We start from the raw sequence: 26,130 nt of genomic DNA on the forward strand, positions 1-26,130 counted from the left end.
GCCTTTCGAGCTATGTTCCCATCTGCACCCCACAGCTACCGTTCCGGCCTCCGCAGATACCGCTCCCGGATACCGTCTTCTCCCCGGGAATCTGTCGGACCCCAGCCGGGGAGATCGGTCTGTCTGACCACCGCTCGGAGTTTCGCAGGCCATCCGACGGCGGGGTATGCGAGGACCCACAAAAACGGTCAGAGGTCCGGCCATGGGCGGCTCCGTCCGGCCCGGCCGCGACCGCGCCGGTCCAGCCAGCCGCATACGTTAGCCCGGCGGAGGCCGAGGGCGGGGCGCAAAAAGAGCGCCGCGCGCGCCCCATATAGTGCCGCAATGGCGGCAATAGGCGAGCGCGACCCTCTATATCAGGCGGTCGGCGGTTTTTGCTGCTCAGCCCGGTCGGGCCCCGCCGAGCCAACACTTGACAACAGGTAACCACTCAGCACCACAGACGGCCAAATTGAGGCACTCCGCGGAGTGTGGGGCCTCAAAGAGGGCTAAGTGGTGGTAAAACACATTACAAGGCTCTTAAAATGAATGACACATCGTGTCCCGTTTTCCGGTGGGCTGCTCAATCAGGCTTCTTATGCCAGTGTTCATGGATGGTCTCTTTTTGCTAATCGGACCTCAATTCTGTCCAGAATTTATGGGTCCATGAATGACGTTAAAGCGAGGAATATTTTAGTTCCCCATATAAGATGACTTCTAAAATGCCACAAAGCCCCAATATCTTACACGAGGCATCAGTATGGTATTTAAGATCACTCATGTAGTTAAAACACCTTACTGAAGATGTTATACCCAGTTCCAGTCCGACACATCCCGCCAGGCACATAAACCTCAATCCCTCACTCGAACTCACCTGACCATCTTCCGGTGGGTGTTGTGCTGTCCGCTCTCGTTGTCGTCGTTGTACGTCACGTCGATGGTGGCGTCCTTGGATTTGATGTCGGCGGCGCTGTGGCCGTTGCCGTTCTTCTCGGGCGTCATGGTGACCAACTCGAGGTTGACCGCCTCGTGGTCCTGACGGGAGCCGTTCACTGCCTGGCTGGCCAGCTCTTCATTGGTGGCCTGGGTGATGTTGAGCCTCGCCGTGCCCTCCGTCTTGTCATCCTCGAAGACGGGGTTGTCGAAGCCCTTGACGGTGACGTCGTCGGAGCTTTCCGCCATCATGGTGGCGCAGTTCTGGTTGAGGTCGCTCTGCAGCGAGAGGCGCGGCGCCGGCAGCGGAGGCCGACGGGCGACGACCGGGCGACGGGAGTCGGGCGACTCCGGAGTCCGCCGCTCCTGGGGGAGAGAGGAGAGTCAGTCAGAGAGCTGCCGAGTACCTTCATGGGGCATGGAGCTGTTGGAGGGTCGCACAGAGAGCTGCTGGAGAGCCGGTTAGCCGTACAGAAGCATTTGTAGACCGTTTAAAGAAGCGACATGCAGAGAGAATTGGATCGGTCACCGGATCTGTGTGGCTGGTACCGGCATTGAAAGGAGACTAGCATTGGACCAGGGCGTCACTAAATGCTGAGAGCCTATGCTGGGAGAGGCCATTTCTTCAGCAAAGGTCTGTTTGTCATGGTCTGTTGTTTTATGTAGAGCATTGTCATATTTAATGACAACCATCTGAAACGGACATTGATGACCCAGCTGATCTCATGCGTGAAATCATTCACATTCACAGTCCAGATGTTGCAATCGCAACATCTGGAGATCGAAATCTGTCGGCTTCCTCCTTCGAACTTGAGGCAATGACTCTCCGAACAGAGTTTATACATTCCGCATGGGGAGAGCGAAATGACTGCATGAGCAGGTGGTACCAATAATTAGAGGGCGTGACCACTGGGCAGACCTCCCGTACCACTCACCCTCACGATCTGCCGGGTGCTGTGACCACCTGTCGGTCACAGTACGTCACCGGCTAGCTCTACAAAAGTAGGTCCATCGGAACACACATGGCTCGTTCACCCTTGGCCGAATACACGGGGCCACTAATAAGTGAACGGATGTCAAGGGCTGGCCTCTTGCTGTTGAAAACAGCACAATCGATCCACTCAGAAACATGCAGAATCAGCCGAGGTTTTTCCTGGTGATCTGCTGTTTGCCGGTAGCTCGTCTAGTTCCGCCGGCTGTTATGTCGACCAGGAGACCTCAGACCAGCCCAGCTGCCCCACCTACATGCACGCGTGGACCTACGACGCGACCTTGCGAGACCCGCGCTTGTTGACGCGTTTCCATGGCAACGTGCGGCGGGACAACCAACAGGCTGTTCGGATCTATAGGATCGATCGGTACTTTTGTCGGTGGTTGGCGGCCAGTGGACCCTAAAACGGTCAGTGCGCCACCTGGTGAACTATGGGGCCACGAACGGTATAGATCGACGGTCAGCGGGTCCGGCAATGCACCACGAACGGGACACTACCCACCCTTGCATGGAGGAAGCCCAAAGCTGTCTCAAACAACGCCACTCCCGACGGGGGCGGGGGGGGGGGGGGCGTCAGAATTCGACAGAACGCATAGGTGCCCGGGTACTACCCGGTACTCCCCGGCCCAGCACGGGATTAAAGGGGAGCTCACGCCACTCTCTGGAACGGAGTGTGGTTGCGTTGCAAGTGGAATAATTAGAATTCCTGACTATGGCATGCGCAAAGTTCGGAGGTCCAACGGAGATCATGAAAAACTGGGTGATGATGTGGAATGCTTGGCATGCCGAGTAGATGTACGTTCTGTTTAAAATTGCCGATTATAGTCACGAACTATCATATATAGGTACGGCGTACTACATTCTCTTACTATTTTACCTCGCAATCGAAGGAGGTATATTTTGATATAAGTTTCACCTTTATATTTGGTGAACATGTGCGTACAACATACATCCGTTTCTAGACAGCCCGTCTAAGTCACTCAACACTCACTCTAAAAAATCTAAAACTTCTTTAAGCTCACAATGGAACCAATTGGCATCTCCAAACGGCGACGGATCAGCCCAGAGGACACGGAAGGATCCATCAGTGGTCATCACACAGTTCGACTGCATTGTATTGTGAGCAGGTATTGCATTGTATCTTGTGCTGTCCGACCGCAATAAACAGCCAGTGGCGGAGAAGGGAACAGGCAAGGGCTGGGATTTCCATGGATGACGGGTGGAATAGAGTGGCAGCTGCATGGACACGGTAGACATCACGTGAGCCCTTCAGAGCACACGAGGACGATGTTTGAACCCGGAACGGTACAATCAAAGTGATGATATTCTGCTGTTGGACTTCTCCAAGTCATGCAGTGTTTCTATGAGAAATTGGTAGGTAATGGAAACATCAAAATCAACCTATTGCCTGCCACCAGCTGGTTACTGGTGAATGCCTATATACAAGGCAGCAATGCAGCCATGTCACTACATCTCCTGCATCATCAAGCTTACCGCTCGTTTTCTTAGGCCTTAACAGCTTCATGATGACAATGGTATTTACGTTCTCATCTGATTGACCCATTCATTGAATAGACGATTTGAAGATATAACATTCACCCAATATTCTTCGAGGCCCGATGCATCAGTGAAACAAAGGAAACGTGTGCATAGGCTCGAAGCGGGTAACGAGTTACAGAAAACATCGAACCGTCTTTTTGCCTATATTCGCCGTTGATGGGCTCACGAAAGCCGGCTTATTTTCCTCCAGTACCTATACTGTTTGATCCTATAGCGATGGGCATCAGAACACGGGCGGATAATCTACAAACAAGTTGTCAAAACTAGAAGATGCATGCCATCAACACACGTTTATAACGCGGGAGTGTGGATAGGTATTGAAAAGTAAAACGGTTAACGGACAATAGTTTCCGGTACTCTGAAGGAGAAGATGGATGGAGAAAGAGAGAGAAAGAGAGAGAGAGAGAGAGAGAGAGAGGGAGAGAGAGAGAGAGAGAGAGAGAGAGAGAGAGAGAGAGAGAGAGAGAGAGAGAGAGAGAGAGAGAGAGACAGAGGGAGAGAGAGAGACAGAGGGGATAGAAAGAAAGAGAAATAGAAACTGAAAGAGAATGAGATAGAGGGACACAGGGCAAAGACATAAACAGACAGGGAAAGACAGCAGGAAGGAGATGATGGAATTCAGAGATACGCAGCGCCACTGTAAGTGCGTTCGTTGGCAGTTTCCTATCTAAGGCCGTCAGATCTCCACCAACAAGGTGCGCAGCTATGACCCGGGCACCTCTCACCCCTGCGCGGCCATTGGCCTGTGCTGGTGGCCCGCTGATCGTTCCACTGCAGGCGGCAAGAGGAGCCGGCAGTTGCAGCGGCCGATCTAATGCGACCGGGTCCGGTTTGCTATCGTCATGTGCAAGGAAAGCTCTGCCGACGGCGGCTGCTATCGCTGATTGGGAGGGTGCCAGGAAGGTCTGTGCCTTCTGTTGAGAGTGCCGGGGGTAGGTCTGTCGCCCTGTTGGCGCCCATCGGGGCTGGCCTGCAGCCGAGGGTGGGCCCTGCAGAGTTATCGACCGGTGCCTGGTACGGTACCCTGTGCCCCAGGGAGAGACTGTGGACCGCTTGTGAAACTCCCCCAGAGCCCAGCCTTGACTCGGTACTGATTTCACAGTGGCTGGGCAGAGAGCGGTGGCCGCGCCACCTCGTCATCGGTCCCGGCTGCCTCCACGTAGTCGGTACTGTCCCCAGTACCCTACCGTCTGATGAGTGTTGACCACCGTTCCTACGCTGCGTCATCGGCCCCGGCTGCCGCCCCGCGTAGTCGGTATACTGCCCCCAGTACCTACTGTCTGCTGAGTCGTTCCTACGCTTCTTCATCGGCCCCGCGGCCGCCACCCATTAACACTGCCTCCCCCAGGCCCCAGTACAGGCTGTTCCTATACTATACTGAAGGCTATGTCAGATTGACTGTCATTTTAAGCATTTTAAGCGGGACATTATAAAAAATGAATGATAATCTCGCCAACTACTTTTGATTTTACTTACATTACACATATGAAATCAAAATATTATACCTTGGTGTATGTTTAATGCTCGACGCTATCATTTCCAACAAAATAATTATTCATATTTTGGAAAAGATATACGCATGCATGAAACCAGACATGTGGTTTTCATGGCCTTCATAGACCAGCCATCTCCAGCTTTGGGAATGTGTTGCTCTCTAGTCGCTATACATTGCGTGCAGCCTCACGCATTCGGTCTTCGGAAATATCTGCACAGCTCCCAGGCCCGGCACCGTGCACCGTTGACATTTTTTTTCGTCGCGGAGACGAGATCCGGAATGTTTCCTGGTCGTCTGTCTTCCACCCTACGACATGAATGGCGCTCGCCGGTGCTTCCAAATCGCTAAGCTCGGCACCGTGTGGCCCTCGTGTCGCTCCGTCCTGGCTGCCGATGTGGCGCGTCCCCGCCGCGTCCGTTAGACTGCAGGAGGTTCGGTGATCGCGTGTCGCCGGTGCCAGTTACCTGTGACCTTGGATCGCTGACTGGACGGGCGCCATTGTTCCAGAATGAGCCTCTTCAGGACCGATTCGCCGATGACTGGACGATAGCAGTGCGCCGCTCGGGCCGCGCCCGTTCGTACGCCAGAAAAACGCACGGCGCCGCTGAGGTTCAATTGTAATTTATCGTTCACTGTCATCGAACAGTAACCGCAAAACTTTGGTGATCATCCAGTAACCGTGAGTAGAGACACCTGAACCATGTTCCGAAGCGTCAGAAGTTATGGACAAGTCTGAGAGAATTTATAAGCCCATTAATAAAGAGCGTCAAACGCACGATATGTCTTTTTGAGTCTCAGCCTGAAAGCGGAGTTCTCTTTTGACCAAAACTGATGCCAATAACGAAACATTTCCATATTTTAGGTCTCGTTGATCAACTGATAGCTGAAAACAGTTTTACCTGCTCAACAGCTCACCATTTTTTCACCGAAACATCGCCTCAACAGGGACAATCCTGCTTCAGCTACCCTATTTCGAGCACGCCAAGGAAAAGTACCTACCACAAAATTTATGAATAAGTACACTCTACAATTATAGGTAGGTACGCCGTGTAAGCACGTTGAATGTAAAAAAAATAAGCATACAAGCTTGGATAATGATTGATGACTTCAAATGTAAGCGGGCTTAGCGAAAATAACTATCAAAACGTTCGTACTGCCGTCTGCACGGCACCAAATGCAGACATTTAGTGTTCTATGTTGAAAAATTATCACTGTAGGCAGGGCTGCGGAGTCGATGGATTTTCAGCGACTCCGACTCCGACTCCGACTCCGGCTTTCAAAAACCAGCTCCGACTCCGACTCCGACTCCGGCCAGAATTGTCGACTCCGACCGACTCCAACTCCCGACTCCGACTCCGCAGACCTGGCAGGGCTGCGGAGTCGACGGATTTTCGGTGACTCCGACTCCGACTCCGGCTCGGGTTTCTAAAATCGACTCCGACTCCGACTCCGACTCCGGTTACAACTGTCGACTCCGATCGACTCCGACTCCGACTCCGACTCCGACTCCGCAGCCCTGACTGTAGGTATCTGAGTTGGTAAGATTGACATTATTCCAAATAAGACTTGGTAAAATAAATAGACATGTTTCCATCTTCAGGGCCTAAGAACAATCAAACTGTACGCGTCACCATGGGATGTTGGCAGGACCATTCACCATGCAGTGCTGGTTGATCAAGGCCGTTGTTCCTTATTTGGAGCCACCTACCAGTTTGCTCCGGCATTAAGACGTCACTGCTACCGTATAGGTACATACGTCAGCACGTCATATGGTTTGAGCAGGCAATGACGTACGTCTGGTGACGTATTTCGGCTGGTTGGAGCCACACAAGTTTCAAGTTCCACCTGCATCAAGTTCATTTTCAGCCCTCATTTGCACGCACATGCCTCACACACGTAAGCCACATACTTAGGTACGGGCAGCATCCTAAATCTCAGCCAGCGTGATATAAAAAGGTAAACCTCTTTGTGCTTAGGTATCTAGAAATTGTCCTTCACAACGCTTCAACCAATGTTTCCACAGGCAAAACGTCGTTTCCATCACTATCCAAGTAACTTCTCCACTGTTGCACCCCACCCAATCAATATTGGCGTATCACCAGGGTAGGGGAGGGGTAGGGGAGGCGTCACGGTCCATCCCCGGGGCGCGTGCAGTCAGCAGCGTGGGTGGCACCCTCCCCTCCCCTCTACCCCGCCCTCCCTGCAATGGAGCGATCAATGACGTGGGAATTTGCCAGGAGCTTCGCAGCCGTCTTCCGGAAGGAGGGCATTCTTCAGACAGTTTGCGGCGACCGGCGGCGTATTTCGTTTATTTTGGCGGTCTAGTGTGAATTATTTGGGAGGTGGCTCGGCGAACCGTGACACTTGAACGTAGTAGAAGTCTTTGTTCTCCAAAACTAAAGAGGCACGTACGTACTGCACATGCATACTGCACATACAAAGGTGCTGTACGATACCAGAGCTCAAATCATAACACAAAATGTATTTGACCCTTGTGCTCGGTGTGGACATTTTCACGCACAAAAGCTTCAGTCATAATTGTTCGAAATCTGTTCAGTATCGCGCGGAGATCAATGTGTTCCCATGACAACCGGTGACTGACAACAAACAAACTGCACTAATTGGTCGCTGCGCGCCCCGGTGAAACACCGGATGGTGCTGAAAAACAGACACCATTGTCACAGCGGGGCAGAGTGCGGATGTGCGTCGGCATAGGCGATTCGCTGAACCAGGAACTAGCCGTGACGCAGTTTGCGGATGCGCGAGCGACCAGTGCCGGAGCCAAGGTCAAACTGCGTGCCTAATTGGACCATCCTGCCTAGCGGCTCAATATTGGCAAATTTAGCAGGCGCGTGGTTGGGGGCCTGTGGTCATGGGACTGACCACACACCGTCGTTGCTGGAGACATGGTCCATGAAGGACACGACTAGCCACAGCTTCGCCGAGGGTCCCACGCTTCAAAACCATCATAAGTTGGCCGGGGGTACTCACAAGGCTGAATTCTGACACCTCCATGAAGTGAATTTGTTGGAAACGTGACCAGCATTACAGCGGCAATGCAGCCCGACCTGGTTCATAACAGCGCACGATCCGTAACGACTCGTATGCTCCATCCCTGAAAATGACTCGCTTATATAACACATCACTCCCTATCCCACAGCCTGACGGTGACTCAGCCCGTCCCGGAGCTACTCCAGTGGTTGACTCTGAGTCTGACTCCACCCGTGAGTCAGGGCGCCGCCGCCGCGCCGGCCGGAGCGCGGCCAGGTGCCGTCCGTCGCTCCATGCCCGGTTCAAGGTCCCCGCCGGCCGCCGGCTGACCGCCGGCCTGGCTGGCTGACTGCTCGCCTCCCGCCGCAGGCCCCCACGAGTGACCAGGCTGGTCGGCCGGCCGGTCCAGTGGGCTCCGAGTCGTGCTGGCTCGTCCCGTGCTGGACCGAACTGGTACCGGGAGTTCCTAAATAAACAGTCGAATTAAAAAACAGTATAACTCAAATACGGAAGAAAGGAGGAAAACGAATCAATGCCTATCATACACAACGATTAATGCCATTTTATGTGGTAGAGACTGTTCCGTGCTGACTGCTCACTTGCAGCCACAGAAGACGAATTACAGAAGGCCCTTTTTCGCCCCAACCACAGGCTGCTTGGCGCCGGCCGCCGTGCGGACACCAGCGCGGCCCGGCAGGTCTTGTACCGCATTCGGCGCACTGCGAACGTCGCGTCCCTCTTGAGTTCTTCTGTGGTCCTGGGGCTGCTGTTTGAAAGTTTTGTGTTCACAAAAAGTCATTTGAGTCTACCTGTTATCCAGCTGAAAAAAAAAATACTTGTCGTTGGCCCAGATGCGATGGAAAAGGGCAAGGGTGTTCTCGCAACTTCTCACTGAATCCGCTGCTGCAAAGTAACTGTGTCTATTTGTTGACTTGCTACAGTTGTTGATGAACCGACGCCTTATAGGTAAATAAATGGCTGTTGCTTCTGGTCGGACAGGGAGTTGTATGTTTTGCTGCAGCTCTGTTCCTGACCCAGCCATCTGGGTGTCTTGTGTGGACTCCGCTGGAGGTCCCTTTTGTCTTTTCGGCCTGAATTGGCGAGCTTTTGATTCTTTTTAGAGTATATCTGCGCATTTTCTACTTAAAGGGACAGTATCATCGAAAAAAAAATCAATGTATGGAACTGATATTTTTTTTTTACTAGCATTTCTTATTTTCCTGAATCAGAAAAACATAGTTTGAGGACCGAACTCGGTGAAAAAGATTGCAACCACATTTCATTTTCATGATTCATTTTCATGAGCGAACCACCACTATACAAGCATGGCCGCCATTTTGGAAGCATGCAAAATTACTACAGAACTGGCGCAGATAATACATTATTGACGCTACGCTTACGCGGTCGTTCTTCTGATTGAGTTGTCCTTAGGGAGAGGTAGCCTTAGGTATTGCCTATAAAAATATCACGTGACAATTGGAGGGAGTGACAATTGGACGTGACAATTGACAATGGGAGAAAATATCACGTGACAATCACGTGATAAACGTCATACATTGGAGGGAGATTGTGATTCAAGCTGGAGGAATTCCTTTGTTGAGCCGCTAGAATCCGAAGGAAACAGCGGAAATTGCCTACGACTATTTAATGAATTTAACGGTGATGAATAAGTGCGAAAAACGTTTTGGCTTTATAAAATTTGATGAAATGACCAGGGTAAAAGTTTTATTACTGGCGGTCAATTCAAAACGGCGCAAACTTTTAAACAGTGAAGATAGTGAAGCACGATTCAAAGTGTAGTACACCTTTCGTACTTTGAGCGGCGATTGCGGGATAACGGTGTGGAGCTTCGAGGATCGGTCTTCAGTTTCCGGACCAGAAAGGTGGGGCCTATGCAATGTCAAATTTCATCAAAATAGTGATACTGTCCCTTTAACATTTTCAGCGTATTTCCAAAACGTTGCAACTACGCTGATTATTCATGTTTTTGATGACCATTAGTCTGTTATAAACTTTCGTGGGGCGTCTAACGGGCTGCATCATTTGATTTTGCCTCGAGTTGTAATTTAGTGTTTTATATTTTTGACTCATATCTGCGACCCCATAATAGAAGGTAGTTATGATTGGTATAAAACTAAATGGCATTGAATGTGGAATATCCATGTGTTATTTTATTTTTGAAATTTTGATTGTTGACATTACTAGAGAAGAAAATAATTCGACTGTTTATTTAGGAACTCCCGGTACTGCGGTCAGGAGGCGCCGATGGCGGCGGCACCGCACGGCGCGGCCACGGTCTTCGCTGGGACTGGGACTCTCGGTTTCGTCGGCGATCGATGGAAGACCAAGGCAACGCTTCGCTAGGCCTACATTGACCGTAAAGGCTTCAAAGCTCTGTTCCATTGATTGAAGATGTTATCCGGGAATATTTGGGGTTGTGATAAGAGTTTCGATTCAGCCGTAGTTTTCGGACACGCCTTAGCGTCATTTTCACACCTATATTCAGCACATGACTTGCTCCCGATATAATTTAGGGCAAGTGCGTTTATCCCTCAGCACAGTTCATCTGCATATCACCGCTGCACTGGTCCGTAGCCAAGTGGATCATGGCCGGAACACAGTGCACATATTGGGAGGTGCCATTTTTGGCGGCGCCGCCGGGAGCCAATCTGACCGAAAAAGGTAGCTGAAGGAGCAGTGACAGACCCGTCCATCGCGGGGGCCTCACCCGTAACGGAATACGCCGTACGGAAACCCGCAAGGTCATCCACTTTTGGGTGTCCCTCGCATGCAATCGGCCCGTGAGGCCACTTCAACCATATCACTGAGTTTTGCGTGCGGAGCTCGCACACTAGACATGTTTGAACAAAACTACTGTGAGTGCTGCGTGCCTCAAGAAAACGTAGCCACTTCCGCAAATATAGCTATGCAGAGGAGCCTAAGATATTTCATATCCAAGCCACTAGCCAGGATGCGGCTAGGACGGGTCACTTTCCGGGTAGTACTGTGCAATTACAGCGCGTGCCGAACCGTCAACAAGATGCGATCGAACCGGACTAACTGCAGCCGAGACCTGGCGGCTGCAGCGCTCAGATCCCGCCAGCGATCGAGCAATGCATTGAGCTCTACGACACATGCAATGGGCCTTTCCCCCTGCGTAATTCTGTTCAAGGTAAACTGAGGCGCTAGTGGTGTTAACAAGGCATTTAGCCATCGCCAACTGTACTCCTTGAGGAAAGGATGAGCGGTTATACCTATACAACTGGGGCATAAAAGTTGCTGCACGGGTTTCTTTGATTGTGACAGTTAGCCGGAAAGTGCCGGATGTCTAGTCGGATCGCTAACTGGAGGTGCGACGTTATTCATCGGAGATTTGTCATCATCTATTGCAAACGTTATGCATATTTCAATAAGATCTCAATGAATGCAGATTATGACGAAGCTTACAATTTTGGATAAGAACGCGTTAACATTTATACATATAGCGATCTTTTATTAAAACAAAATCAACTTTAAGCCTTCTTATAGCTTCCTTTTGGAATGCTACGATACTGGTGTGTTGAATCGAGACCGTATTTATTATCGGTCTATCTATGCGGCCGCTTCGCTGCATGCCTTTCACCCCGGTTTTCCTCGTTGCCGGTACATTAGGGCTCTGTTATCGTGATGTTAATGCGCATCATGCTCACTTACTTGCTTTAAAAAACAAAACAGTTTTATTATGATAGGGATTATAGAACAAATAATCAGGAAAAGGGTATCTTAGTGAAGGACACGAACTTTACGTCAAAATTACACTAGGTAATGTTTAACTTCATGTAAGTATATCAATTCTGGCCATAGAAAATACAATGTCCTCCCACACGTCACTTATGAATTCCACAGCCTGTCACTTGCAAATCGTTTTCACACACTTCCATCATGCGTCTATAGTTTGCACTGTGCATAAAGGAGGGGTTAACGCACCCATCCATCAACCAACATTCCCCGGGCGCGCACAGCTGCACAGTGCACACATTGCACAGCGCACGCTGCACTCGGCATCACTTGGCGCGCGCATGAACAGCAGATGATCGGGTCTAACGTTCAGCTTAAACACATGCGCATCTCCTGGAATGTGCAGGGTATGCAAATGCCGCATATTCACCACGAGCAAGGAGGGATGACACGTCTATGACCGGTTCGGTTACCAACCGCAAGGAAACGTATTCTGAGCTGCGAGACGGGAGATCGGTTCACGCATCAGTGGCGTGCACTCTCGAGAGGAGACTGGTGACTGCGTTCTCGCACAAGGCACTAGCACTTGAGCGAGAGCGACGCAGCATCCGAGTCGAGCGGCAAGACCAAGCAAGGCTCATGGCTGCAGCTTGGTGCAAAAGCCGTGTCCACTCGCCAACAAGTGGCGCATGACTTGAGATATACTCTACAATAGTCAGGGCGAAGGGAGGGAAGGAGGGAGGAAAAAAGGCAGGGAGGGAGGGAGGGAAGAGAGAGGGAGAGAGAGAGAGGAGAGAGAGAAAAAAAAGAAACAAACCGTAATAGTATGCAGTACCTACATTCTGGGTTTCGGATAAATCAGCAATGCTCGTTGCTGAATAAAATTAGTCAAGTAAGGGAATATTTTGTGCATGGCTTACCTGGCTCCGTAATTCATTTGCATTTGGTTGGACCCGGGCCGGATGGTGCCAGTGCGTGGTCTGATGGGTGGGTGGGAGCTCCCCCATACCGCGGGGCGGGGGCGGGGGAGAGGGGAGGGGCGGGCGGGGCGGTGTCGCCGCGGGTCGGTGACCTCGACTCTGCGCCGGCCGGGCGGTCAGCGGAGGGCAGAGCGCGGGGGGAGAGAGGGCACGCGGCGCCGGAAACACCTCAGATGCCGCCGCGGCCCGCCTGAGACACGCGCTGTTCGGTGAACCGGCGCCAATGGTGCCCCGCCCGCGGACCAGTGTCTCCTGCCGGCGTTCCATTGGAGGGTAGGTATGTAAACCAGCCCATACTGACTGTGAAACGCCTTCATCATCCTCAGGACACGATTCTTATCGGACAGAACCCAAGCATGTCTTATTATATCTTGGGGATTTAGCCAGTCGTTGGGATGCGAATATTGCGCATATGTAGGTATTATAGTGATTCACTTTATAATGAAGCTAATTTAGGACGTAAATTGGATATGCTGAGTGGCATTCTTATGAATTCCACAGCCTGCTGGACTGTGAACTCAGAATATGCATTGCGGAAAGTATGTGGGACTGTAAATTGGATTTCAGGAGTGGTGTGACATATCATTCCTTGGAGTCACGTAAAATGTCGCACCTCGCTTGCAGTAACAACGCGTGTTTCATGACATCAAGTGACTGCAGTTTACTTAGTCTGTCGTGCAACATAGCGACTATTTTTCAAGAGATTTGAGAGCCACTCGTGCGTCGCGTGGAAGATCAATAAAGTATGCAAGGATTCCGCATTTAGGAGGAGTGGGTGCGTTGTCTTGTTAGGAATGGATGCGATGATCCACCGAGTTTATAGGGTGCAATAAGCGTCAGTATAAATTTATAATTTGGAATTTTCATATCAATTTTGGCCACGACTTGAATTGCGAAATCACATGACCCAAACCCACAGAAATAAAAACTCGCTTGGCTTAACAAGGCACACCCACGATACAAATACAGAGCAGCAGCAGGTAGACGTCTCACTGGAGTCCCTCGCCACTTGGGGAGGGGAGGGGGTGTCAGCCCAATGACACCAACTTCTGTGCAGATCGATAATCGGATCTCACATCGTTAGAGACATCTGTTCGTCGTGCAGCCGAGGACGACCAGCTAGCAGCGACAGGCACACTTCAGCCGAGGAACCGGTGTCCAGAGGACACGGTCCCGTCCACGGGGTCTGAACAGGACCGGTGACCTCGAGTAGAATCCCTCTCTCCCTGTTAGCGAGGTCGGGAGGACAACCGCTGCTCCTCGAACTGTCTCCCCACTCTCTCCTCTCTCTCCCTCCCCTTCTCTCTCCGTCTCTCTATCTGCAGACTGATTGTAATTACCGCTCTGGGGCCGTATTCACGTCGACTTCGTGAGTCGATTTTCTTTCGTAAGTATAATTTGGTATTCACGTCGACACTTTCTAAGTTTTCATCGACGGAGATCACGTGAATAAAAAAAAATTGCTTAAGAAGTGGGTCAAACTTAAGAAAATTCTTATGAAAATGGTCGACGTGAATACGGCCCCTGATGACTCTCATGTGCTGTGAGTGCATATTGGCCGTTTTCACGACGGGCCATCCGGCGAATGCACCTGATTTGACCAAATCTGCACCTAATTTCTTTTATAGCAAATATCTTCATTTCATGAATTTATTTCAGTGTTTTAATCGATGATGCTCTCTGATAATATGACAAAGCAGGCATATAAGCAATTAGTGCAACCCTAGCTGATAGCTGCTAAGAGACACATTGAACCTGATTTGACCAAATCTGCACCTAATCTGTACCAGATGTGCACCAAATGTGTACCAGATGGCCGTCGTGAAAACGGCTATTATAGAGAACACCCGCACGGAATGCGTGAACTGGCCCGGTACTCCCCGTTCTGCGGTCACCCTGCTCTGATTCAGAGCTCCTCTATACATACAGTCTAACCCGTCCAGCGATCGACCTACTGTGACTCAGGGCTCCCCTACATACAGTCTAACCCGTCCAGCGCGGTGGCCAGCCCTCCCTCCCCCCCCCGGCCCTAGCCCCAGCCCTGTCGGCGGCCTCTGTCTTTGTGCCGGGGGCTCAGTTTTTGTCCTGTACCCGCCCGCCGATTGTGTCCTAACAGCTATCGGCCAGAGTTATGACCCCCGTATTATGGAGCGAGCAAAATTACTCTGGAAACGTCACATTCCAAGAACGGGTGGGTCTTTTGTCGGACGGGTCCAATCGGTCTGTCTGAGGGCTCGTTAGCTAGGTGGAATATGGCTCCGAGGTAATAAGAAACGGAAAGTACGCCAGCAGGAACTGCGAGCCAAGGACAGTGGGGGATTACTTGAAAGAGGATTTGGACCGGTTAGACACTTAGCTGCTGCTCGCAGCCACCGCCTGGTCCATCACGGACACTTTCGAAGTGTTCGATAGCGTTATGCCTAAGCAAATGTTTGACTTTTTATTAGCGTGGCAAGTAAATATAAAGCAAATATTAATTAGCTAACATGAACAGTTCATCATCCCCAAGTTAGCAATAATTTGATTGCGGCTATCAAATAGCCCCGCCAGGCAGGAACAGCAGTAGACAGCAGAAGAACAGCAGTGGACAGCAGCAGGACAGCAGCTCGGACACCCGACAGAGCCATTCAGAGCCGCTCAGTGCTCCGAGGATGGTCGTGTCGCCGTGTCGCCACCCCGCGCCGGTCGTGTGGCCGTTTTCCTGTGGAGGACCGCTCGTCGGCCTTTCCCGGTCGGCGCGTCGTTAGCGGGTGGACGGGTCTAGCGGTACGGTTGGTCAGGGGACCGGTCGGGGTGGTCCCGGCTGTCACCCCTCCCTTCGACCGCCGGGTGGGGGCATTTTCAGCACGGTATGGTCCCAGCCAAGGTCAGAAAGAACTCTAAAGATGGTCCTACCACTATATCCTCAGGAGCGGCTGGAACTTCACCAAGATCGGCAAATAGTGCCGAACATTGGAAGGCAGATATTGGAGCATAGGCCGCGGGATTAGCTGTTCATCAAGCTTATTTTCAGCAGTCCGAAATATTCATGCGGATGAATGAATTGTTATAGGATCTCATAAGCTTGATAATGCACGTCCGTCATGCCCCTCGCGACATACAGCCATGATCTTTATGACTCAATGCGTAATGAGGAGCTCATCAGGCCTCTGCGCATTGTTTACGATCCCGACCACCTGCCGCTCTGTTCAGAAAGCCGGCTGTTAGCGGCCGCCCGGCACTAAACAGTTAACACCATGAGAGACACAACACCATGGGAAATTTCAGCTTGTTGTGAACACCATGTGAGGACAAATTACAATTCGACCATCAGCACAACTGCTGTCGACAGCATAAGCAACGCTAGCTGCTGTTGACAGCAACATGAACACGGGCACACGGACGATTATATGACCGTTGGGCCGCGGTTCTACGCGGCGCGAGCGGTCCGACGCCTTCAAGGCCAGTGCAAAATCAGGTTTTCGACTGGCCATCCAGTGTCTTCCTAATAGAAAGGCTGCCGACGCCGCGGCCAAGTGTTGCCGTTTTCCGCCTGGCCAGTGACAGCCAGCCTGGTGAATGGTGCTCCGTGGGGTTACAATCACTGAGGGGCCTGAGGTCGCCATTTTTTGGGTCAAAGTCGCGGCCTGGTATCAATTAGCAGGTTGTAAGGGTATCGTTTTCCTTTTTAAAGACTATTGACTTAGTCATGATGAATGTTAGAGTAGACGTTGGAATGGAAATGCGAATAGGATTTCATAGAACGGTGTTAGATCAAAACGCATGGTAAAAAAGCAAGGTAAATGCCTTTAATATAAACCACGTACTTTTCATGCAGGGCAGAATATGTACGTATCATGTAAAGACCCTTTGTAAGGTAATTGCCCAACGCTGTCCGGGTGATGCAATGTATTTGTTGGCGCTAGTTGGCCGGTCGGCTCGCCTGGCTAGCGGTATCGATGGCATCATAGGGGTCAGCCATAGACCAGTCGCTGCACTCTGGTAAAGGCAGACCGGGCGACCTTGAGACACTTGTGGCTCGCCGGTTAGGTGCTACATGGTAGGTTGTGGATTCGCGAAGTGTCTTCTTAAAGTAATTTTGCTTCTTACCATTGCCTTTATACTGGTTTTGCAAGGATGAAACGGATTTTTCAACCTTTCCTCAGTAAATGTATTCGATGCATTTGCAGGCATACGTGAGGCTCTATCACTTTCGAAGGTGAACTGGCAGCTACCTGTTAACGTTTCTAGCCCTCAGTATTACCTTCAGCACATCCAGTGTCCTCCCGTCCCCCTGATCCCTATCCGCAATGTCCGACTCCAAACGGTAATGGGTTTTCTATGTCAGCAGCCCAATCAGCGTTGTTAGTGGTTTTTGAGAGCGAAAATAAGCGAATGGGGAGCAATCGACCACAAATACTGGAGCAGTAAGTATTGAGCTGTATACTGCACACACAAGTATTTTACGACCAGCATTGCATCACCGCTGCCATGACAGCAATTATAAAGGCTTGATAATACGTTTCGAGAATCGTCGCACTTCATGCAATATCGATCCCTTAATTTATCGCGCTAATTAAAACAGCAAGTGAGTGATAGATCGGCATCAAGTGAAACTTGTGGAAGTGACAGTCCGTTTGTTTCACCACCGTCCCTTTCCAGCCGCACCCATATCGGCTAAGCGCGGTTCCACTGTAGTGAGGCACCACCAGTGAATGTAGCGATGGGCAGCCCTGTCCTTGGCAGGGCGGTTGGACTCCTTTCCTGGCTCAGTAACGTTTAGCCTAAGAGCCAAACTTTCGATTGCAGAACTTTGTCTTGGCAGGACGCTTCCAAGCATTACTCATGGTCCTTCCGCTCTGGATAGTCTACACAGTGCTGTTAACCGTTCTTTGCAAGTCGTTCATTTGTCTCCATGTAAGCATCGCGTTAGAGAATCTTTAAAGCAATCGTTGAAAGCACGGCTGAAATCGTCACCGCACTGGTGAGAGACGTTGCACAATATTTCCACCTTGAGCCTGCCAGTCGAAGCCGTACGAAGCCGATTATTTTCACCGCTGGCGCTTGGAAGCTGAATTGTTGTGGACAGACCGCACCTTAGCAGTGAAGGGCCGAACACCTGCCATGATTTGATGCGATATCGGTGGAAGAAGGCGAAGGTTTTGTACGGCGTTTCACGCAAACCTTCTGGTCGAATTGCAAGCCACAGGCCAGCTTGTGGTGCCGACAAGTGCAGATCAATACGGTGCATATCCATGCAATGGTCGGTCTTTTTACTAACCGAGAAGGCGCTAGATATTTTCGTAAATCCAGACGCTGACAAAACTAATAGAAATGGCAGGAACGCTGGCTGCGCTAACGTTTGTATAGGAGTTTTATTTCTACAAATGTCTGAAAGTGCATGGAAAAGTTAAATGCAATATGAATTTATGCAGCAAGGGCAAGCCCTTAGTAGTAGAGAAAATATGAAAGAAACTTTATCCCACAATATTTCATGTTATTTTTATGTATGCATTTCTTGCCAAAAAGGTCAGCTTTAAGCAAATGCTTTTCCGTTAGACGGAAATTTGTAATTGTAGATATTGCCTCACATTATTATTGTACATAGATAATCAAGCGTAGCCAATGAAAATAAAAATGAAAACATTCAATGATTGCGCCAAATACTAAGTAACACATGGGTAGATGTAAATGGAATGCATGTTAATTTTAGCAATCAAAATAATACGTGTAGTTCCAATGAAAACTGCAAATCACCCTAATATTTTCTTATCTAATAAAAATAATGGCCCACCACATGCTCCAGCGTACCCCTGACATGGTTTTTGCAACTGACCTGTGCGGCTCCTGGCTAGATCCCTGGTCACAGGTCACAGGTCACAGCTGAGGTCGGTCGGCGCAGCGGCGACCCCACAGCGCAGCGTCAGCGGCTCAACTGACCAGCGCCGTTCGTCTGCCGCGCGCCGCCGCCGCCGCCGGCGCCGCCGGCGCGTCGAGTTCGGTGGAACTATTCTTGGCGGCGCATCGGCGGCGGCGGCGCGGCGGCGGTACCTACCTAGGTACTCGCTGAGACAGGTGACGCCCGGGCAGACCATGGGCCGAGCCGGCGTCAAACCGTGGCCGATCGTAGATCACCACCAGCCGGTGAGGTCCAAAGCGGGGGCACTTCGGGTAGAGTACGCCGACTGTGGTTCCAGGAACCCGACCCGGCCAGTTTACTTTCAGCCGACCTCAGTTCGTGCATGGATTGAAAGAAACGGCGCTCGGGACTGACCACAACAGTTCTATGAATCTGCTGGCAGATCAACTGTAAGGCGTATTATTTTATGTGGGCACATTTACCATGGGCCACGTGAGATCTTTAACCTGAACTGGCGACCTGAACTAATGTGACCGGGGTGCGGAAGATATTGTACAGAATACCTACACTAGTACACAAAGTAAAAAAAAAAAAAAACGCTAAAAAGGCGGCACATACCGGGTGGCCCAGAAAAAACGTTCCCAACTTTAAATCAATATTTCTCAGAAAGTGATAAAGATACAACATTGAAACTTCGCATAGTCAATGCGGCACACATTTTCAGTAAATGGTGTGATTTTCATGGTGTTCGGTAAATTACTTTTTAAACGGTTCGTGTTTCAAGCATGCCATGTAAAAATTACCTTTTTGCTCCGATGTTTACCAAAAAAATGTAAGTGAACGGGTCATTTTCACCCCGCGGCACCGCGGCCTAGAGCCATGACTTCTACTGGCAGCTAGTCTCATTGATGGTTCGGGTCTCAGGATGACACATTCCCTCAGACAACCGCGATGGCTCTGTGCCAGCGGCATCGGAAGAAGTTTCCAGTTTTCTAACCATCTTGTGGCTCAAATGCTTTCCTGGGTGACATTCCTGGGAAAAGGTAGCTTTTCAACCAGTTTTTTTTTTTGTCATCTGCTGGCAATGTTGTTTTTCATAAGCTATTCTGTGGTTGTCTGGCACAGGAACCAGTCTGCTTTAGTTTGTTTTCCTTATCCGGTCGATTTACTGTTTGATCTACTGAAAGGAGGGTAATCAGCAGTAATCCATGCACCGTGCCACTCCTGCTTGAAACATGATTTGGTGTTGAAACGAATGGCATCCATGAGCACCATTTTGGCTCAGTATTTGAATATTTGGCACATATGTGAGACAAAAATATTTAAAATAAGAACATACGTGTTGGTCTCATTCACGTGCTCTATTTTTTATTCTTTTTTTATAACATAACCCAATCATCACTATTGTTTGACATCGGCAAAAAAAGCAAAAACGTCTTGCTTAATTCAACTCAAGATTCCCAGCTTGAAAATGATGGTATAGTGTAATAATTTGGCATGCCAATGCGCAAAGAAATGACACAATCTTGATGAAAATTTTGGCTCGTTATTTGTACTCGAATTTGATATATAGGCCTCCAAAGTTCGGAACGTTTTTTTCTGGGCCACCCGGTATACTAACGCGAGGCATCGTCGCTGTACATAACTGCACGCCTACAACGCTACGGATTACGTAAAGCCGACAGCTTGCTTCTGCTTCGCTAAATTGGTTGTGCGAAAACAAATAATGATCTTCTAATGGCGATAATTTCCAGGCTGCTCTGGCACCGCTTGCTCCTTGAGAAGCCAGGAGCACCCGTTGGGAGCACCCGTTGAGAAGCCAGGAGCACCTCATCTTGCTACGTGCGCAAAGTACATACTTACAATAAATGTTGAATCATTCGCCTTTGATCGTGTATACTTACAATACATGTTGAATCATTCACCTTTGATCGTGTAGCTTGCATGCAAATGCTGAACGTCTCCAATGACGGTGAAAGTGTGACGGGCACAACTAAGCTATATTCGCGTTCACGTAGCAAAAAAAAAGTGGCAAATGCCTACAACAACCAGGATCCAAGTCACTCGCTGAATCATCAAGGCTCTTGAGCATCCTATCATGCAAAGTTGGCCGGAGAGTCGGAGACATTTGCATCGGTGCAGGCGGTGGCGGTGTTGCCATGGCCAGGACTCAGGAGCACCATTGATCACCAGAACAAGGTCGGATAAAGAAACATCTATATGGTCACTGATCAATAATCCTTCATGTGCCCGTGTTAGTCAGTGTTGAACACAACGAATGCATGAAACATCTCACAGCATACGAGGCAGGATCTCACAGACCCCCTCCCCTAAAAAAAAATGCTGCAACGCTACGCTACAAAACTCTGTTGACTGTTCTAGCTCCAACTTAATCACAATTATCTTTTACTTGGAACCAGTAACAGCTAGTCCTGACCACTGATCACAAAAGGGTAAGATCGATAGCCAGCTGCAGGCACCAAACACGAACAGCTCTGAGAGTGTCGAGTTGTAAGGAAACACGATATACCGCTTGCGATTCTGAGCAGGAGCTCGAGCTGCATGTTTGCTGATGAAGCTTTGGGTAAGCACATAAGTCCTCTACCATTTCAGTCATCCTGTTTCTTAATCACATATTGTGGGACAGCTTTAATCTTATTAAGGTAATTGTCCTGTAGCGGAAAAATTGTAACTTAGTGGTTATACCATAGGCTAAATAAAGATGATTCAATGTGCTTTAACTTCATAAACGGGGCAAAGCAAGACAGAGGAGAAAACAACATCGAAAAAAAGATCACGCTTACATCTGCATCCAGCAACCATTTCCATGTTACGGTGAGAATGAGCCGCAGTCCTCAGCAAAGCAATCCTCAGCAAAGCAGTCCTCAGCATTGCGGCTCTGATCCTTCGGTTCTCAATCGTATAGCTCCAATCCGGAAAATGGGGAGTCGAGCACACGACAGCAGCGATAGCCACTGTAACTAAAGGAAAACATGGACACTGGCAAATGATACGCTCGTTCCAGCTGTTACCACGATGCTCATTTGATCAATTTACCGGAGAAACGTGCGGCTTGCCATTCAAACCATACCGACAGAATAGGGAGTGATCCGGCTGATATGATGGGGTCGTGCAATAAGAGTAAGACTGACAGCGTGACCTTATAGCTATGACTTTTTGATAATTTTGAACGTGCATTATAGGCCATTAATTTTGTACTTAATTATTAAGGGAAAACTACACATAAATATACCAATGCACCTAATAAACGACAATTGAAATGTTTTACCGCGAAACCGAAGAAACGATGACCTGCGTCACTTACCGTCAGCGTTGGGGAACTTAAGCACTTCTAATAAAGGCCTTTTCTTATTTTAACCCGCGCCCCAGTGGCGGTCTCAGCCAACTTCGCCCTAGTGGGGGGGGGGGGGGGCATATGTTATCACCCACCTCTAGCTCAAAAACTAAGAGGGCTAGGAAGACGCGGTAAAAAGCAGTCGATAGCTCTCAATGCGTACGTTTGAAAGTACTTAAGTCATTTTCATCTAAGAACAATATTGGGGTCACTGGAGGTCATCAAAGGTCAAAATTTGCCAAATGTCATTATATTTCTAAGAACCCAGCGTTCTATCTCTTTCCAATCGAGAGTTATTGGCAAAAATCTGTTTGTAGCCTCAAATGACCTCGGATGACCTTTCTAGAGGCTATCAGCAAAAATGACACCTTGGTCATCACGGGTGGTCCAAATCATTGTGATTCTGAAATATTTGGACTGTTCCTATGCGTACACACGGATCTAGAGGCATTTTCATTTTTCTCCATTGCCTTATAATGGTAAGGTCACGACACTGACCTGACCTTAGGTCACAGATATAAAAAATCCGAGATAAACAAATTGTAGGTGTCCATAACATCATGCAATCCACCAAGTTTGAAACCTTTCTGACAAACACTGCAGGCTGGACATGATTGCAAACTTTTTTTAGGCTTGGTCAGTTAACTTGACCTGGTGACCTGACCTGACATGACCTGGGGTCAAAAATTTCACACATTGTCCAAAATTGATGTACAAAAAGCTACCCCAAGCGGCGCGGCGCTACGCGCCGCGGTTTTTTATTTACACGCAAAAAACGCGACAGGGTGGTAACATATGCCCCCCACTGGGACGAAGGTTAATAAATTTGTTGTTTTTCAATTTGACAGGACAACTAACTGGTTAGTTCTGCACCGGAACGTTTGGCGTCAGCAACAGTCAAATTCTTTGCGACCTTATCAGTTGACATTTAAGAGTCTCGTCTTTTTATTGCTGCCTTGACGTTTTAAACCAACGCGCTTTATAACGGCTTCACCCAATAAATCTACAATAATTTTGCAATGTGCATGTATGCAGTGCAACATGTGCATAAGGAACATCAACGAGTAAACTTCGAATGCAGTTTTCATATGATACCCAATACCTAGAACTTTTATAATTCTTTAGAACTAGCAGGCGATATAGCTGGGTTGACAGGGTTGACAAGAGTTTACAAAATCACCAGTATAGTAAAATTTCGCGTCCACGTGGTAAAATTTCCACATCCACGTGGTAAAAATAAATAGTAAAATTTCGCGTCGCGTCGCGTTCACCAGCTCAATGTAAAAATTTTAATCTAACAACAGTCCGTCACCTTACCCAACACCACGCCACGAACAGAAAAATCCTGTCTGCTGCCTCTGAAAGTCCAAAGTTCACAGTAGTTAATCTGATACCGTGCTCCTGACAATGTGGAAAGGTCAGAAAGAACGACTCCCGTCTTGCTCAACGAGATAACGCCACCATAATCTGCCAGGACATGTACAGAATCGTTGCATCACAGCAGCGTAGACCGGCGGCCCTCAAACTGACGTGAGCGTAACAAACCGTGCGCAATGTTTGGCGGAGTTGTTTGCCGCCGGTCCAGAGCACTGGACTGTGGACACACCCTAGCTCAGTCAGCCTCAGGGACAGCCTTGCCCCGCCTTGCTCAGCCCGACCCGCTGAGAGTCACGGAGGGGGTCGGCATGGCACGGACAGAGGGAAAGGAGTACGAGAGAGAGAGAGAGAGAGAGAGAGAGAGAGAGAGAGAGAGAGAGAGAGAGAGAGAGAGAGAGAGAGAGAGAGAGAGAGAGAGAGAGAGAGAGAGGAGGTACTGGAGGATTAGAAAGATGCAGGCTTGACGGGTTAAATGGACGGCGTCCACGGGGTAGAGGGGCAGGGTTGATAGCACTTTTATTTATATATTATAGCAGTTCGGCCTTGACCGCCGCCGGGTCGTGACCGCTCCGCGCCCGCTCGATCGAGTTGACAGGCCCCGGTGAGCCGCCAGTGGGGTGAGGGCTGCTGAGCGCGCACAGTGACGGCTGGTGGACAGTGAGTGGGCACGGTGACCGGAGTGCGCATTCACCATGGTTGGGAGTGAACCAGCTATCACGCCTGCAACGCTAGAAGCTGCATTGATTGCATGTTTCTCGAACGCTGAAGTAAAACTATCACTGTTCTCACTTTTTCAAAGTGAATTTGACAAGCGTGACGCCGAGATCGCTGCGCTGAAAGAGGAGGTGGGTACTCTGAAGCAGCTCGTCACTCGTCAAGCAGCGGACATAAACGACATTGAGCAATATTCCCGTCGGAATATCCTCAACATCAACGGCCTGTCAGAGACCGACAAGGAGGACCCCGTCCAGGTTGGTATCGACCTAGCCAAGTCTGTCGGCGTGGTCGTACAGAAGTCGGACATAGACCGCGCTCACAGGATCGGGACGAAGGGGAAGAGGACCGCCACCGGCCAGCCAGTGCACCGTCCGCTGCTCGTGAAGTTCGTCAGCTATACGAAACGCGAGGAGGTGTACTCGGCGCGCCGGAAGTTCAAGGATGTGATGCCTCCCAGAACGTCATGTATCCAAGGCGTCGACTTGAAGAAGATCTTCGTCACCGACAACTTGACCAAGGCCAACCAGAAGGTGATGTTCCGGGCCCGCGAGCTCCGCCGCCGCGGCGAGCTGTGGGCGGCGTGGAGCGACGGGTGCCAGATGAAGGTCAAGATCAAGGAAGGAGGACCAACGCACAAGATCCAGACCGAGGACGACCTGGAAAAACTCACCCGTCAGTGAGTGATCCTGCCTATCGACGACGCCGCCGGCTCGGCAGGCTGGGCGCGGTCCGCGCCGGCCGCCGCGGTGACGCGAGAGGAGGGCGCGGCGGCGCCCAGCGATCAGCTGACCGCCGTCGCTGAGGCGGCCGGCTGGCCGGCCCTTCTGCACTCGTGACGACCTGGCGTCCCGCGTTTGCGGGCAACCGCGGCGACGAGAGAGCGACGACCACGTCCTGCTCATACTCACAGTTTGTAACTTCTTATTACTCCGAGACTATTGACTCGCTCTGTGGTGGGAGTGGGGGAGCGGGAGGGGTCGGGGTAGCTGGTTGGAGGGGTGGGGTGGAGCGGGGAGGGGCGGGGGAGCTGGTGGGAGGGGGCGGGGTAGCGTGGGTGAGAGCGATATTTTTTTTTTCGCTGAGGGAGGCGTGTCGGGGTTGTATGACGTGGTAGTGGAATATGAGTGTTGAGACAGACGGTCACGTACGTACGTTTAAGCTGCAGGCGTCGCGGCGCTCCGCTAGGTCTGATGAGCCGTCGACGCGATTGCTTTGCTGCCGGTTCTGCTGGGTTGTTTAGATGGATCAGTCCTCATTGTGTGCATTTGTTTTCACCAGAGTATGTGCATAACGTGTTTAAATTTTTGGTTGTTTTCCTTTGTTTGGTTGTCGACGGTATTTTTGTTCAATTAACTTTATTTATTCTACCGATCATATTATGTATAGATAAGTTATCCTAGCCTGTATTGTAACGTAAACAATAATGTTTGTGCTCCGGTCACCGTGCATGCAGTGCCTAACCCAACGCCGCTTTCACTGACTCCATGCTACCCGCTGCCTCCAGGTGCGCCGCCGGCCGCCCGTCCCGTCTCCGCCAGCTGGAGGGCACCATCAACCTCTCCTGACGCTAACCAACAACTTGGGCTCCCCACTCCGCCAGCCTACAACCCGGTCACCTGTTTGGCACCATCTTCTTTGGTACTTTACTTCTCTGCTGGCTCCTGCACGGACTCTGGTAACTATCGCTCTCATAACCACCCACATCCTACTACCTCCCTCTCTCCTCATATCCCATGGTGGATCCTGAACATATATCACGACACCCCCGCATTACTCTTAAAATCTGGAATAGAGTCGAACCCTGGTCCTTTCAGTAGCGATAACATGAGCATTAAAGTATCCCACGTGAACATCAATAGCATCACCTCACCACACCGACTAGACGAACTATCTGACTTTGCTGACTCTTCTGGGACCGACATTCTCATGTTGACAGAAACAAAGTTAGACAATACGATACACCCTAGCCTTTATAAACTCGATAATTATCACGAACCGTATCTGAAAAATCGCTCTAGACACGGGGGTGGTGTAGCTGTTTATTTTAAGACTTCACTTGCAGCAAAACGCTTACCAGAACTCGAAATTGGAAGCACAGAGTGGATCTGGACGCTCATAAAAATAAAGAAACAAACAGTAATAGTATGTTGTGTCTACATCCCACCAAAAATGTCTCAAGACAAGTTGCACGAATTT

The 26,130-nt window shown here is 50.0% G+C and overlaps 1 protein-coding gene across 1 annotated transcript; it reads right to left on the reverse strand.

The window, feature by feature from the left end:
• Nucleotides 1-853: 853 nt before the first annotated feature.
• On the reverse strand, nt 854-18,547 carry LOC122390267 (the record flags this gene model as incomplete). Its single annotated transcript, XM_043383015.1, has 2 exons — nt 18,462-18,547; nt 854-1,278 (listed from the first exon to the last, which is right to left on the reverse strand). A coding segment is annotated over exon 2 (311 nt), but the record flags the coding sequence as incomplete, so codon positions are not given.
• Nucleotides 18,548-26,130: the final 7,583 nt, after the last annotated feature.

This window comes from Amphibalanus amphitrite, unplaced genomic scaffold (genome assembly GCF_019059575.1).
Source record: "Amphibalanus amphitrite isolate SeventyFive unplaced genomic scaffold, NRLGWU_Aamphi_draft 000388F_arrow, whole genome shotgun sequence".
Lineage (NCBI taxonomy): Eukaryota > Metazoa > Arthropoda > Thecostraca > Balanomorpha > Balanidae > Amphibalanus > Amphibalanus amphitrite.